Source organism: Anabas testudineus, chromosome 14 (genome assembly GCF_900324465.2).
Source record: "Anabas testudineus chromosome 14, fAnaTes1.2, whole genome shotgun sequence".
In the NCBI taxonomy this organism is placed as follows: Eukaryota; Metazoa; Chordata; class Actinopteri; order Anabantiformes; family Anabantidae; genus Anabas; species Anabas testudineus.
The window spans coordinates 5,996,996-6,012,455 of NC_046623.1; the positions used below are offsets into that span (position 1 = coordinate 5,996,996).

General features: G+C 40.4%; 1 protein-coding gene across 2 annotated transcripts; it reads right to left on the reverse strand.

Moving 5' to 3' along the window:
- Nucleotides 1-169: 169 nt before the first annotated feature.
- kcnip1b (Kv channel interacting protein 1 b) lies at nt 170-13,653 on the reverse strand. Of its 2 annotated transcripts, none has more exons than XM_026372115.1 (8): nt 13,181-13,653; nt 3,000-3,124; nt 2,504-2,573; nt 2,345-2,415; nt 2,130-2,237; nt 1,946-2,050; nt 1,678-1,740; nt 170-1,538 (listed from the first exon to the last, which is right to left on the reverse strand). In XM_026372115.1, the coding sequence occupies exons 1-8, from the start codon at nt 13,266-13,268 to the stop codon at nt 1,491-1,493; spliced, it is 678 nt and encodes a 225-aa protein (XP_026227900.1). In that variant the 5' UTR covers nt 13,269-13,653; the 3' UTR covers nt 170-1,490. The 2 variants fall into 2 exon arrangements, with proteins under 2 accessions (XP_026227900.1, XP_026227901.1); XM_026372116.1 differs by lacking the exon at nt 13,181-13,653 and adding an exon at nt 6,290-6,516.
- Between the last annotated feature and the right edge of the window lie 1,807 nt (nt 13,654-15,460).

Here is a 15,460-nt window from a genome sequence, read left to right on the forward strand (position 1 = left end):
GGAATGGAAATACTACATTACAGTACAAGTACTGTATGTACAAGTAAGTATAATTATACTTAAGTACACAGTACAGTATGACCTGTGAATGTTACACACATTTTAATACAAGCAAGAACAATTTCAAAGTAATACACCACACAATTTAAGAATGTACATACTGCATTTATTCACATGGCTTTAAACTCGTTTTCTGTCTGTGACATGTAACAACTCTGTTGAGAAACAAGACGTCGTGTACAGCAGAGAGACGGGCACGCCGTCAGCTGCAGGAGTCGCCCTGTTCTGTCTGGATCTCTACGTGTGCCATCACGGATCGGTTTGGACAGAGGAGGCGGTGCCATATGTTCACTAATACAGATGGAGCTGATGGAGCTCAGTGTCCAAATATCACAAGCTCACATTCAGTGGCATTTTCCTGCAAAACAGCACAAATGTATTTTAACCACCTCATGCAGGACTTCCAGCAAACACCTGAACCTCCAATGATAATTGAAGCATCAACCACACGAATGCTCTCATCAAACAAATATTTCATTGTCACTTTCATCATTATACCCATCTGTGAGTTACACCACGGTCACCCATCACCTGTGCAAATAAATCGACTTTTCCTAATAATTTAACATCTTTGTATTGCGGGCACTTCATCATAGAATCCAAAATGTGTACACATTCGTCACAATAATTCTTTCCTTACATTTTCGACAACACACATTTGACCACAAGAAGCAAAACAGCAGGGGAAAATATAAAAGAATGATCCGGATTTGTTGGTCTTTCCACTGAAACCTAAAAGTTTGAACATAGACAGAGAGACAGGCACAAACGCACGCACCATATAAAACCAATGATACGTACTGTTTCAAAATTGACTTTCTACTGCAAGCTTTAGACAGACCCTTAACAATAAGCACCAGACTGACTCAGCAGGCAAGCAGCAGCCAGGTTTACACAAACATACAGGTATCACTGCAACCGTGAAACCAACACAGGACATTTGAATTATGCCACGTCTGTCAACCAATAGCATGAAATACATTAAAAGTCATTATGGCCAAATTCCCACAACAAAACACACATTTTTGGAGGTAAATTAAAAGCTCTTGCAAAAGCATGCAATTATATTTTGAGAAGAACATCTTCTGGGAAAACCAAATTAAACAAATCTGCTGTTTTAACAAAGAGCGCTTCAATAGTTTTTTGTCTTAACAGGTCAATCTGCGAGACACAGTACTGGGAGTGTTCACGTCCAAGACTTTCATGCCAGTCTCTTCATATTGTGCGGCAAAACTCCACAGGAAGGCTAAAAGCATTCCAGTCCATTCATTCAAGTCTTTGTGGGGGTTTCTGGCTGTACCCAGGCCACATCTGGACAAGATGGGTAGAGGAGGAGAGACTGGCTGTACTGCACATATGCATCTACACGCACACACTCACACCAAGCCCTCTCATTTTCCATGTCCTTGTCTCCATCGTGTCCGCTCGTCCTACATCACGTTTTCAAACAGCTGCATGGATCTCATCATAGTCTCATCCTGGGGAGGGAGAAGACAAAGAAGTGATGTATACTCCTCCGATGGATAAGTGTTCCTCCTTTCTACGTATATTCTGTTGTTATTACTGAACAAATGAAGACAGATATACACTGTGTGTGCACACATGCACAATACACACCTCCTGACAGGCTATAATGAACTCCTCTAAAGTCACCACCCCATCTTTGTTTTTATCCATTTTCTGTGGAGAAACGTCAATAAAATAATCACTTCACAGTAATCACAAAACATCACACGCAAAATGTCACAATAAAAGTGAAAGAGGTTCATTTGAGAAGCTACTTGAATATAAGACACAACATAAGTAAATCTAAACGTGCATTATTATATGTTAATTGGCTTACTTTTGATTATTATGTGGATTTTATACCCATTTTGAAACTAACCTGAAAAAAGGCATCCACGTGCTGCTGTGGGACATCCCCCTTCATTGCGGGGTAGGTGTACTTTCCCATCATGTCATATATGGCCCTCACAATCTCTGTCATTTCCTGAAAGAAGAGATTTACAGATTTACAGACTCCAGATTCCACGCTGAACACTGCACCAATTGTGCCAGCTCAGTCTCACCTCTCTGTTTATGTAGCCATCCCTGTTAATGTCATACAGGTGAAACGTCCACTCCAGCTTTTCCCTCAGAGTACCCCGCAGTAGAATAGACAGCCCCATTACAAAATCCTGGCAGCAACAAAACAGCATCAGTTCACACTCTGAAAGCATCATATCACATAGAAGTAAAGAAATATATAATATTAAATGCAATTACAAAAGATTTTTGTTTTTACCTTAAACTTAATGGAGCCGTTGTTTGTGGTGTCGAATGCATTGAAGAGATAATGTGCGTACATGCTTGCATCTGTAACACAAAATATATACGTAAGGTTTTCTGCTCTCGAAAAAGCTTCATGGATCAATGAGCAAGATTTAAAAATACCGCACTTCACCTCCGTGAGGAAAGAACTGTGCGTAAATGTGCTTAAATGTCTCCTCGTTTACCACGCCACTTGGACATTCCTGTAGAAAAAAAGCAAAAATATCAGTGAGTACATTTCATTTTAGGCTTTCGGTTTATCCACCTTAGAATTTTCAAGTTAGACTGACACGTTATTTTATATTATCTTAATTTTTACTCAGAGTTTGAATAGTTCACATTTGTCTTTTGTTTCCATTTGAAAAACCTGGTTGACAAAAGGACATGAATTCTTTGTGTCATCCTTCATAACAGGTTTAGTTTTTATTGGCAGCAATAGCAGCAGGCACAGGAGGAGTATTCCTAAAAATTAATTAATGGTCGGAAATACCTAAACCTAAAACATGTGACCTGTTTATATTAGAATGATCTGATTTCAGAATCTGAAATACAAATGATTAATTATTCAATGTTGACCGCACTGGGGAGCCTGTGTAATCTCTCAATAAAATGAAAAGAGTATGAATTACATTCTTAAAACCACGGTAAAGGATCTGTAGCTCCTGTTTGGTGAAGTTCGTCTGGGCTTCCAGTTGCTCCAGACCCTCTGGTCTGTGACACACCATCGTCATCTCCAGTTCATCATCAGTTTTATCTGCAGGAAAGAGGAAGACAGAGAGAACGAAAGATGCATTACTCTGAATCATGTCAAAACCTCTCCAGTCCTTGTACAACACTTGTCTTTCTCAAACGTTAGATATGTGAAAGCTGTAATTGGCAGAAAGGAGACACTCAGTGAAGCATGAGAATGTCAAGTCGGGAGGAAACGTCTACGATCTGGATCAACACCAGAAAAAAATGGAGGCATTGAGCAAAACAGCAGTAAAAAAAGAAAAAGAGAGAATCACAAAAAAACATGTTTTTGAGAAGAACTGCACTTGACAAATGCATCTCCCCTTAGGAGAGGAGGGGTTTTTATTAATGGCAACATCACTGACTCCAGCTGCAGCAATGCTAACGTTCCCCGGCATCCTGCTGTGGACACAGTCCACACACCAGTGAGTTCACAAACATGAACATAATACCCGTGAGTAAACAAGCCACGTAAGTGCTCTGTGGAAGTGTGTTTGTAGTGTTCACCGGCAGCGGTGGACAGAAAAGTCCGAGGCCTTGTATTAATGTGGCACAGTGGCATATTTACACACAGAGGTCTGGAATATTGCTTTTCCATCCCGGCTGTTCCTCCTGGTTATAAGCAGTACATTTCGCTTCAGTTATTTATTTATTAAATTGTTGGAGATCAAGTGATATTATATGGTATTATTTCCTTTATCCTTGGATGAATTTCAAATCCTGCTTAATTCCACAATAAAAGCTGACCAGTGATACGTTAATGACTGGACAAATGTCCACATGTATTCACACGCACACACAAAAAAAAAGCCCTGTTGTAGCTGTGTCAGCATCAGCTGGCTCAGTACGTCTTTAAAAAAAAAAAGAGGAGATTAAAATGAACAGGCTTTAATACTCCTGCTTGCTGGATGGAGGCGATGACTCATTCACTTCAGCCAATTCATCGCTGATGTCAAGATTAATCCTCAACACTGAAACTGTGTCTTGATCTTAATTTGAATTCCCCCCTGGTCATCTCATTTTTAGCAGCTCCCAGCAGCACAAACCGTGTTCGGTGATAGGCTCTGAGAGCAGGCTCGATTTAGCTGCATATCTTGCTCTGTACAGGAGTCATTACTTCTACTTTAGTCTTTGAATGCCCTTCGCTTGGATCGTGTTTGTTATGAATGGCATTTCAGATTCATGCTGTTATTTCCTGAACGCTCACATACTGTGAAATGTTTACAGTTATCATCTGCTCGTACATAGTCATGCATTTCCTTCTCTCCATCTTCCCCAGAGCTCCTGTTGCAATCTCCCTGATTGCTGTTGTCATGGAGATGTGCAGCCATAATAAATGTTAGCAGTGGTGGGTCTAAACTGGGTGAACTGATAAAGCGGAAAAAGCATCAAACACAAGTTGTGAATTCAATTTCTTAAGGGAATGAAATGACAAGAAAACAACAAGGGTGCCGCTGTCTGTCAGGAGACGTTTGTTTTCCTGCTAATGTAATAGTGTGATTTGAAGCAGATGAAATGAAATGAGGGTGAGAAAAGGAAGCAGGGAGAGGTGTTGATTAGAGTAACAAAGATGAGACAGGGGGAATTACGATGGGAGAGAGAAGGAGACGGCAGACTGTGAAGAAGAAGAAAAAAAAAAAGGTGAGGAGAGAACAACACGCAGCAGAATGGAATTACACAACATGTTTGTAATAGACAAAGAAGAAAAATGGGATTTGGTGTAGACACAGTGCTATTCATCTCAGACGTACGGGGAGGTAACTAGGTATTTATAACCGCCTGGGGAACACTTAAAGAGAATATAAATCATAGCAGACGAAGACTGTCCAATTAAAAGCAAAGGATTTACTCTCATGGACATAAAATGCTGCAGGCCCAGTACTGATGATTACATGCAAGGCAGATGCAGATGATGCAGCAGCAGCTGCTGCGAACGCAGACATTCAGCAACAAGTACTGGGAAGGAAGTGTTACATGATGAAGTGAAGGAGGAAATTAGAAGCGCGTCTCAGGCGATGATTTCACAGACGGCAGATCTATCATTCTGCTTCACGCACTGTTTTCATTGCTTTGATTTTGCTTCTTCTTCTTCTTCCTCTACACTTACGTCAACTGTCACTGGCTGTTTGTTCTTTTTCTGATTTTACAAACTTCTAATCTGATTCTTGCCCAAACGCCACTCCCACAGATCTGTCGGCCACACTAGAGGCTTGTTGACTTCTTTTTATTCGTGCCATGCTTTGACCTACACATCCTCCCTGTTTGTTGTGCTGCTGTAGTATTTGTTTTCCTTCCTGCGGATCAATTAAGTCTTATCTGTGGTGTCTTATCTCATCCCATATACCTCAGCACAGCTGACACCACAAACTTTAATGGAGCTGAAAATCCAGGGTGACCCCTGTGCATTTCAAAGGCTTTTATCAAACAGACACGACTGAGAACAAACACAAAGCCTCACCTGATCTTGTAAGGCTCGTGTCTACTGTCAGAGAGTAATAGCTTTGTTTGCCGGTTCATCTATTTTATCTCGTGCTGCTGTATGTTCATCATTCATCCTGAGCATTGCTCACAGTTTCCTCTCATGCCCCCACAACCCAGTCTCCATGACAACAGGCTTCTCAAGCATAAGGCCAGGGAGAGGTATGATATGTGAGCTGCGTGTTAATTCACATGCTCTTGTCCGAACCCTCATTTGCACCCTGTTTCTTTCCCATTCAATCCCTCGCTCGCTCTCTCACCCTCACAGGCGCCCGGCGCTCACAATCACGGAGTCGGGGGCAGTGATTTTGCTCTCTAGTTATTTTCAAGGACATCCTTCTTTATAACTGTAACGCACGGTGATCTCTCCATCATGACCACAGTACACATGCTATGTCTCACACCTCAGCAGCAGTAGAGGACAGATCCGCATTTATTGCATATTAATGATATTTACACATTTTTACATAAAAACACACATTTGGATTTTCTGTTTTTTTTAAAGTTATTATAAATTAGTGGTGCTAAAAAAGTCACTTCACATAAAAACACACTGTATATCATATCATGTGTTCAGCACATATAAACTGACACATTATGAATCACAGTGTGTTCAAACTATCATCAAAACGTGTCCCCTCGCCTCTGATCTCTCTCACTTTTTTGTCTAGCTTTTGTTTTCATCTCTTTCTGACTAACGTTGACGTACCTCTGGATGGTCTCCTTTGCTTGGTTTGCATGGTCAAAGTGCCCACCACTGCGCCCATGTTGACACGGTGGATGCCAGCCCGGTGAAACAACCCAGAGAGTAACAGTCCAGGATTTATTTCACGGTTTTGTCACCCTGTCGTCTCGTCTTTATCTGCATCCGCAGCTCAGCTTCTTAAAGGGGCTTTGCCCCTGTTCTAGCTTCTCACTGGTTTCAGATGTGTCACTGAGGGGTGTCTCTCTTCTTTGAGCTGATTCTTTGTGGATTTCTGATCTCTTTCACACACACATATGAGCTGCTGCTGCCTTTCTATGCCACTCCCTTCGTTCTCTGCCTCTGCTCTACTCATCTGTCAGCCTTTCTCCCCCTCTTTCTAGTTCCCTGCCTCCTCAAGCCCTCATGTTACTGTGGAGTTACTGAAGCAGTACTCTGTAATAGTACTATTGACAAGTGAATAGTAGCCGGTGGAGGCCCATAATTTCAACCACACACGTCTGTATTGCACATTTACCTTGCACATACAGTTGGACATAGTCCCCATACTTCTATTTGGAATTATTAACCAGCTTATATCTTTTACAATGCCTGTATATTTGTATTTGTATATCTTTGGCATTCATTATAGACATGCATAATAGTTATCCATCTTTTGTCTTCTCCCCCCTTCCCTCTGCTCTCATGGTTTGTATTTTAATGAGCATGTAGACTTCTGTTGTCTGCCTGTGTGTGTGTGTTATCCCACCAGAGTAACAGAATTAAAACAACAGAAGAATATAATTTTCTTTTCTTCTATTTTTTTTTACTGTGGTACAAGAGAGAATATTGTGTGTTTAACTGTGCCCATATGAATATTAATGTAGCAGCTTCAATTAAAGTAAATTAGACTGCGTGCATGCAGGGGAAATAAAGCAGTGGATGTGAATAATGTTTACTTCCCTACAAGCACTGCTGAAGTGTTCTTAACAGTTTTGGTCTTAAACAATATCACTCACTGTGTTGTAAGATAGCTAATAAGTCAAAAATATATCTTTGTTGTTGGATTTTGGTTTGGATCAGCTTTGGTTTAGGAGTAAAACAGAAACTTTCAATGTCTTTTTATATGTTTCAGTGGCTCCACAGCAGAAATGTAAATGCTCTCACAACCACGCTCTTGCCCTGTGTGTATGTGACGCGTTCAGAAAAACCTCTCCTGCTTTAAAAAATTCATGCACTGCCTTTTTTTCCATAGCTGGCTCCTGTTTCTTGAATTTTGCGTTGCACCCTCCTCCGCGCGAACTGTAAAATTATGAAAATCGTGAAAACACGTCGAACTGGCAAAAATAATAATAAAACAGTATATTACGTCATCTGTTTAAGACTTTAAACTCTGTGGCCATTATTAAATTGAATATTTATTTCCTCGTGGTTACACAAGCCTTGACTTGGCCTTGGCTGTATGCAGAGGACTGCAAAGCACTGAATATGCAGGTCAGGTTTTGTGTGTGTGTGTGTGTGTGTGTGTGTGTGTGCGTGTGCGTGCTGAGTAGTGCTGTGATTGCCCAGGTGGACCTGAGGTAGGAACTTCACATGCACTGATTAATAAAACATAAAGTCATACATAATTCTGATAAATATACATCTCTTTCACGCTAGGTCTCCTGCTTTTTCCTTTCCTTACATCCCATTTTCCACATCCCAGCTTAAATACAGAAGATCCTTCTTGGATCATTCAATGTACACATGCCATGCAGTCATTTCCCTGCATTTTGCATTCGGTCTGTTATTCATTATTTTACTTATGTGGATACATAAATAAAAATTCTAAGCAATTTCTCTGCCACTCTTTTCTTTTACAAATACAAGTCAGCTTCCAGATAAATCAACACATACATACAAACACTTACAGATGAAGACTCAAGTATTAAGACAACGATAAGTAATCCCTGCGACAGATGTTTGCCATCTGGAATTGCTTCTCTACACCATATCACCCCGGACAAGGGCACTGCACTGCAGTCTCACTTTCTAATCTCTTCATTATCTCTTTACTAGTTCATGAGCTACATGTCAGCTCAGCACCACTGCTGGTAAAGTCAGTGATTTATTTATCACAACAGATTCCACCTTCATATTTACTCTACTATACATATGTGTCATTTCACCTTTCGATTATTTTTATTTAATTATCTATAGATGCATAACTGCAAGACTTTTCATGGGTTCCATCTCCTTCTTTGGCTTTTGTAGACTATGATAAGCATTCATGAAAAGCCATTTAATTCACTCGAAACATTCCAGACTCCAGGTGAGCTGAAGACGCCCCGAAACGGTGTCGTGTTTCTATCATAACACTGAAACTCCTGGAAGAAGCCTCTCTGGCATGAGATGACACTTTCAGAGCGAGTAAGTGGTTCTCTGGACGTGTTATGCAAGAGCTCCCATCACTAAATCATTTTGTCTCCACTTCTCCCTTCACCGTATCTTTCCTCTGTCATTGACATACTCCATATTAGGACTGTGTGTGCTGCAAGAGGTCACTAAGGCAGGAAACATAAGGCTGCATGATGAATCTGAATGGATACACTTTATAAAAGTAGTATAGAACGTGTGAAATTACTTATATATAACAACAACAACAACAGTCTGACAAATCAGCACTGAGTCAGATGACGGCTTTGCGAGAGCACACAGCATAGTGCTTGCAAGTTGTGATGTTAGTCTCTGCACAAGAGGTGGCAGCACAGTACAGTAACTCCTGTAGCAAGCAGCAGCTTGCAAACACAAATGTCCTTTGACTAAACCCAACATATGCAAAATCATCAATCAAAATGTAACAAACACATTAAGATGTAATCAAAGCCTGTAGTACAATACTAAATAACTACACATTACTCAGCCATCACCACACTGTTTATTACATCAAATATCAAGTTAAGATTGTGCAGTTAAATTTGAAACTGCAAAACAATGACGCTGGAGAGAATTAATCTGGAGAAGAATGAAATACAGAGAGTAGGCTAGAGATAAAAATAACACTAGAAGAAGGCAGTTACATAAAACTGTAGTGAGGTGATGTAAAAAATTAAAAGCAGAGACACACACTGTCAGCTTCAATCCATTGCTTTTACAGTCGCAGAAAAAAAGAGACAGAGAATGAGGAGAGAAAGAAAAGCAGGAGTTTTGAAGGACAGTTTACAAATGCAGGGACCTGCACGGCAATCTTGCTATAGGCTCGGGCAAAAAAAAAAAAAAAAAAAGAGCTTCTGTTTGTCAGAAGTGCTTGAGGCATGTATGTATATAAGAATCCTTCTGTGCCGTGCCACAGAAGCAATGTTGCGCACTTAGAGGACACATGTGACGTGTAATAGTAAGAGACAAGGGAGCAGGTTTCTGCTCTCACCTGCACTCCAACGGTTGATGCAAGTTGCCTAGCGGCTTTTCCAGAGTAACAGCTGGCGTTCATTGGTACTAGTGTAATTGATGTTATTGTCACTTTTACTACTAAAATGTTTTTTGGAGGGCTACCATGTAATTTCTTCTTCCTTGATACTGCGATATAACTTTCATATTAAAAAACTACCAAGCAAATAAAACAAAACCAGACGTCGCTCCTCCTAACTGTTTTATTCTCCCACATTATAAAAAAGCACAGCAAAACTATTCTTACAAGCTACATAATTTAAAACAAGAGTGTTAAGTTCTTCTAGAGATCTAGGAATAACAGTCAGATTAAAGCCTGAGGCCCATCACCCTCATATGTTTCCCCAGCTTTGATGCTCCAGCTTGCAGTGTTAAAAGATGCTGCTGGCTTTGTAAGTAGAGCATGTTAAAGGTAAAAAGTTTCATGTTTCAAGCATACAAGTATTTATAACAAGCTGACCTCCCGGAGATACATGTGTGCTGGAGATGAGGGACTTCCATTTTCCACTCCACCTAGCATGCTTGCGTGCGTAAAGAAAAATGTGCACGTGTGTGTATGTTTTCTTCGTCCACGCATATGATAGCTTGCGTGTCTTCTGCCACAGTGTGTAGAGATGATGCTGGGAGACATGATTATGAGCATGAACTGTGCAGAGAGAGGCGAGCTATGAGCCTAAACATGGTGAGATCTCTTTTCACGGCTCTCTTTGGATCTGACTTACATGTGGCCAAACATTGTCTGGTTTTTCGTGATGCACGATACAAGTTGTTTCAGCTGACCGTTCAAATTGAACAACAGAGCTATGACATTTAGGACCATGCATCACAATCTTCTTATAGTCTTATATACAAAATCAAGCTGCTGAAAACCAACATACAAATCTGCAGACTTGTTTCGCGCACATGAATTCAGACAAACTCTGAGTCACAAAGTCTGTACAAGGTTCACTTGAGATTCACTGAGATCATAAACATTAATAATAGAAAGGTCTAGAGTTTGAATGACGTTTGGCTGAAAAGCAATTTTTTTTCTTCTGTATGTTTAACTCAAGCTCCTCAATAATATATGTGAACATTCCTCAATTTACATGGAGCCACCACAATTCACATGAAATTAATTCATACACATTATGAATGGGTTATTATTGTTATTTTGTGATAATGAGAATTCATTCCATTATTCCATATGGCATGAATGGCTTGTATTTGTTTCTATTTATGGACAAAATAATGTGACTACAGTACGATTTGATGCAACATAATACTCTCACAATAAATACTGAATCATCTTTATTTGCCTTCAGATTTTTATGGGATCTGTGTCAGAGTTGTTAATTAAACTTTCACTGTTCAATATTGCAGTTTGTGTGTCCACTTCTCTGCAATGTATATACAGTATGAAAGCTTGGCTATGTTCACCTTGAGGTATCGCAGTGAGAGGAGGGAATTGCGTAACACCGCGTACTGCAGTGCTAAATTAGAAAGCTTTCCACATTACTCTCACATTATCAAGCAGTAACCACAACTTCAGCACTATGAAAAAAAAATATCCCACTGTGTGTTGAACTGATGGAATCGGTGAGCTCCATTTCAGACACTTTCTAACCTATTCTTTAGACTGGTGGAACTCAATTAACTCAGTGACATTTAATTATGAAATGAAATAAAGATACCGCCTCAGCGATGCCCAGCGCACAGGCATCTTAACCTAAAGCAACAAAAGGTCAGTAGCATGAGCTGCAATCAGCAAAGCACAAAAGCGCGTTTGGGGAGAAGCAGCAGAAATGCACGAAGTCAAGGGAGAAGACGTTCAATAGCATTTACACTCCATTTCATCAGCTACCTGTCCTCTGAGGCTGCAGAAGGGCAAAATAACTAGCACTTGCAAATGATGACAGAGACGGAGACTGTAGACTTGTAAAGATGTGAACCCCATCATTAATTTACTGTTGTAATTAGTCCAACCAATCAAAGATAAGCCCCTTAGAAATGTCTGCATACTTCTTTTTATATAAAAGGATGAATTGTCCACAGTCCACAGTGTTTTTAGAAGCTACAGATGTGTGGCTGCACTGCATGACCTAGATTATCAACCTATGCAGCCGTGAGTAGGCTGTATTTTTTCTAGAATAGCACAGAAGCTGAGTCAGTCGCGAGTTTAGAACACAGAGTTTTACTCTCAGCTGCTTTCTTTGCGTTTTATCACTGTTTCCAGATGCAAAATTGTAGTGCAGGTTTTTTTTCTTACATATCAAGGATAAAAACATGGATGGTTTGTGCTTTTTTATGGGAAGTAGTTTATACTATGGAAACTGTAGAAACTCTGAAAAGCATAAACATTAAACACGCTATCAGCTATATTACACTGTTCTTATAAATGATTCATACTTTTGAACATATCTTAAGAATTATTTTTGAAACACTGCCCAGGTTTCCTTTTGGTGACGTTATCAGATGTGATCCATGTTCTTGTAGTGTGTTTCACTTCATGGCAGTGGATATACTTGCCTATACCTATTTGTGTGTACGTTTATTTTCAGTCTCACTTGATGACTCACTATTTGCTTTTTGCTGCCCAGTTGCAAGATGAAGGTTGTGAGGAGAGAGACTGACTGTGTATTGTAAATGTTGGCTAAAGGGTGTATGAATACATGACCTCATCACTGTGATCTTAAAATGACCAAGGTCAGGTGGTTTAAGGATGTCGAAGCATTTACTGCATAAACCAACTACTTTACGAAACAACCACTGCTGCTCAATCTGTGTTAAACCTGACAACCTAGTAGGCTGTGTGTGTGTGTGTGTGTGTGTGTGTGTGTGTGTGTTTTTATCCTGAAATTCAAGTGTTGATATTGTTAAGTTGACCATGCATGTCCTCTTCTTCCATAGGGAGAGTGAGTAAAAGTCAAAGTTGAGTGAAAATGTAGCAAAACATTAGGACAGGACATCAGTTACTGCAACAATAAAATATTCTTATACGTATTCATACATGTTTCTAACTTCACCCTATTTAAATAGATTGTGATCTTTACAGCACGTTTACTTTTGGGGGCTGTATATTTTATAAAACCCTTATAGTACATGTGCAAAACAAGGGCTCAGTGTTTTTCCCAAGGACACAGTGACAGGACACATGGCTCCTGATGAATAGACAACACTTTGGTTGCCACGTGAACTGAATCTTGACCTTGACCACCTGGTTGCACCAGCTGCACAAAGTACATCAGAAATCCGTAGCATTGTGCTGATGGATTCAGTTTGGAAAAAAAAAATATAAAAACAAATGATTCCCAACACTTGTGAGTCATAAAGTGAATGTGTGTGTTTGGGTTAAAGTTGGTGCAACATACTGCAGCGCACTGCTAAATGTTAGGTGATGTGCTCTCACAAAACCACGTTGCATCAAAATTAACAGTTTACAAAATTAACAGCATGATTGCACATTTCAATCCCTTATGAGTGCATCAGTATTAACGTAAATAGCCACAGTACCTTTGGTGAGAGTTCCTGAGACCAATCTCTGCAGGGACTGGATTAATTTTAGCACCCCCTGCCTGCAGCGACTGGTACAGCCAGCCATCCTGAGGGGAAGAAAGGTTGCAGACTGGAGAAAAACAGTTTCCTTTGATATATCTCTAAAAGGTTTGAGCTTGCAAGTTTTTCCTCGGTGTGTCCCTTCAGGTATGCCGTAGAGTGTGAAGCGATCCTTATTACGAAAAAGGAATTCTGTCTCAGTAGTTTTTAGTGTTGTAATATCACATAGAGGGAGGAAGAAATTAAAGTGAGATTTGTTTCTTGCACAGATATCCCCCCACACAGTTACACCTGGCTACTTGTTAGTTCGCTCAGGTGCGTGCCAGTCACTCAGTGAGTCAGAAAAAGATGCTCACACACATGCGCATGTGGTAAAATACAGAGCTGGAACTACTCCAAAACAAAAGATTGGAAATGTCATTTAAAAACAAAAATCCAGACCTGTATGTGAAACTATTAAAAAAAAAAAAAAAAAAAGTTATGTTCAATAGAGCAAAATGAGTCAGATAATAAATAATTAAATGGACTCCAAAAGTAGAATATGAAGAGCAGTGCACCCTGGAAGTTCTGTTCATCCAAGAAAAAAGCTGACACCCTCCCTCCTGTATTTGTCCGGTCACTGTTTTCTTCTCCTCTTCTTTGTTTTGCCCTCTGATTTCCTGAAAGGAGCAGCTTTTTCTTGCAGTGGGAGCCCAGCGACTGTGGTCTGCAGGGGAGCTCCGCTCTGGTGCTCACAGCAGATCAGTACTGCAGAGATCGCCAGCAGCCACCACCGTACCCGCCCTCTCTACTCTACGTTCCCTCCTCCCTGTCTTTGCATTTGTGCTTCCTCACTCTCAGTCATGCTGAAGCTGTGCCTTATTCAAAAGCTGACACGGATGCATGATCCATGCTCTGGGAAACGATCTGGTAGAAGAAGAGAAAAAAAAGGGGGGGAGGGTGGTTAATTTGTAGGTTCATGGTTTGTGACTTGTGCCTGGACCTTTGTGGCAAATCTGATAAGTTTTCTCAACAATTACAACATCTCCTTGCAGGTGACACAGTACTTGCAGTACAATGCAGTGAATCTACATTATAAACAGTGGCAAGAAAAATAAAAATGTGATCTGATCTTCATCCAAATACAGAGTATCAACAAATATAATGTGCCTATAATAATAAGTTATAAATAAAAATAAAACAAAACAAAAAAAGATGGATGGACAAGTAACTAAGTACTTTCATCATCAACGCATCATTTCACAGGTTTGCAATAGTTTTACATAGAAGCAATTGCCTAGACACACAACCTACTCCTTCACTCATACACACACACACACACACAGACAAAACATTAAAACAGGTTACGTAAGCCTGCCGTTAGCTTTTTGTTTCTCACTCCACTGAACTGGGCAAATGCTTGGGGAGAGCATGACGCAGTGCTTCCTTCACCTTTTTATTTATTTGCTTCATCCTCTGTCTTGTCTGTTTTTTAAGGCTCATGGAGTCAAGGCGTCTCATTTTAGGAGGTTTCTTTTTCGACAGTATCTCCTTCCTGAATGCCACGTATACAGAACACAAGGCCGTGGCTTACGTGACATGAGGTGCTTGCTCTCACAATCCTGTTTAGTTCCCTGGGAGAGGGGCACTTTACTCAAAAGAGTAAAAATAGCAAGGCAGTGCAAGCCACACTGTCCAAAACGCATGCACTTAAGGCGGGAATAATTACAGTTAGATTACATACTGTAGTAACTAAACAATAAGAAAAACTGTGAAAATAAAATACAAACGATGCTTTTTTAGAGTCAGTCTCACCTCCACACTCCTTTACAAAGCTTTGTTTGTGTCTCCTTTGTGGAGGAGGTAAAACGTGTTAGTGTGGGATTTGTCAAAGATTTGCTGCCAGTTCTGAACAGAAACATGCATAAAAAAATGTTGACTTCCAAGGAGCCAAACAACGCATTTAGATTTTTCTCAAATCTTTTGGAAACATGGATACTTGGACAAGTGAAGCGTTCCGCCCACGCATCCACATACTAACTGTAACCACACCGGCCTCCTAGGGACCACTGGCAGACATGACAATGTCAACATATAACCTGGATAAATCAGTGGTCCATATCTTCCCGCTCTTCTGGGCTCTTCTCTCCACGGCACTGTCAAGTTATTTGCGGAGCCCCCTCATCACAAACACGACAGGGAGCCTGTGCCACCCACAAACATGAGTCACATTCCTAAAAGCACGTCTCCCGATGTATA

What these genes read in the sequence shown, in the direction of transcription:
- kcnip1b (XM_026372115.1), bottom strand. Translation starts at nt 13,268, where the DNA reads ATGGCTGGCTGTACCAGTCGCTGCAGGCAGGGGGTGCTAAAATTAATC. An exon ending in ACAGTTCTTTCCTCACGGAG is followed by an intron (nt 2,416 to 2,503) that starts GTGAAGTGCGGT and finishes TTTGTGTTACAG; the next exon opens with ATGCAAGCATGTACGCACAT. An exon ending in TCATTATAGCCTGTCAGGAG is followed by an intron (nt 1,539 to 1,677) that starts GTGTGTATTGTG and finishes CTCCCTCCCCAG; the next exon opens with GATGAGACTATGATGAGATC.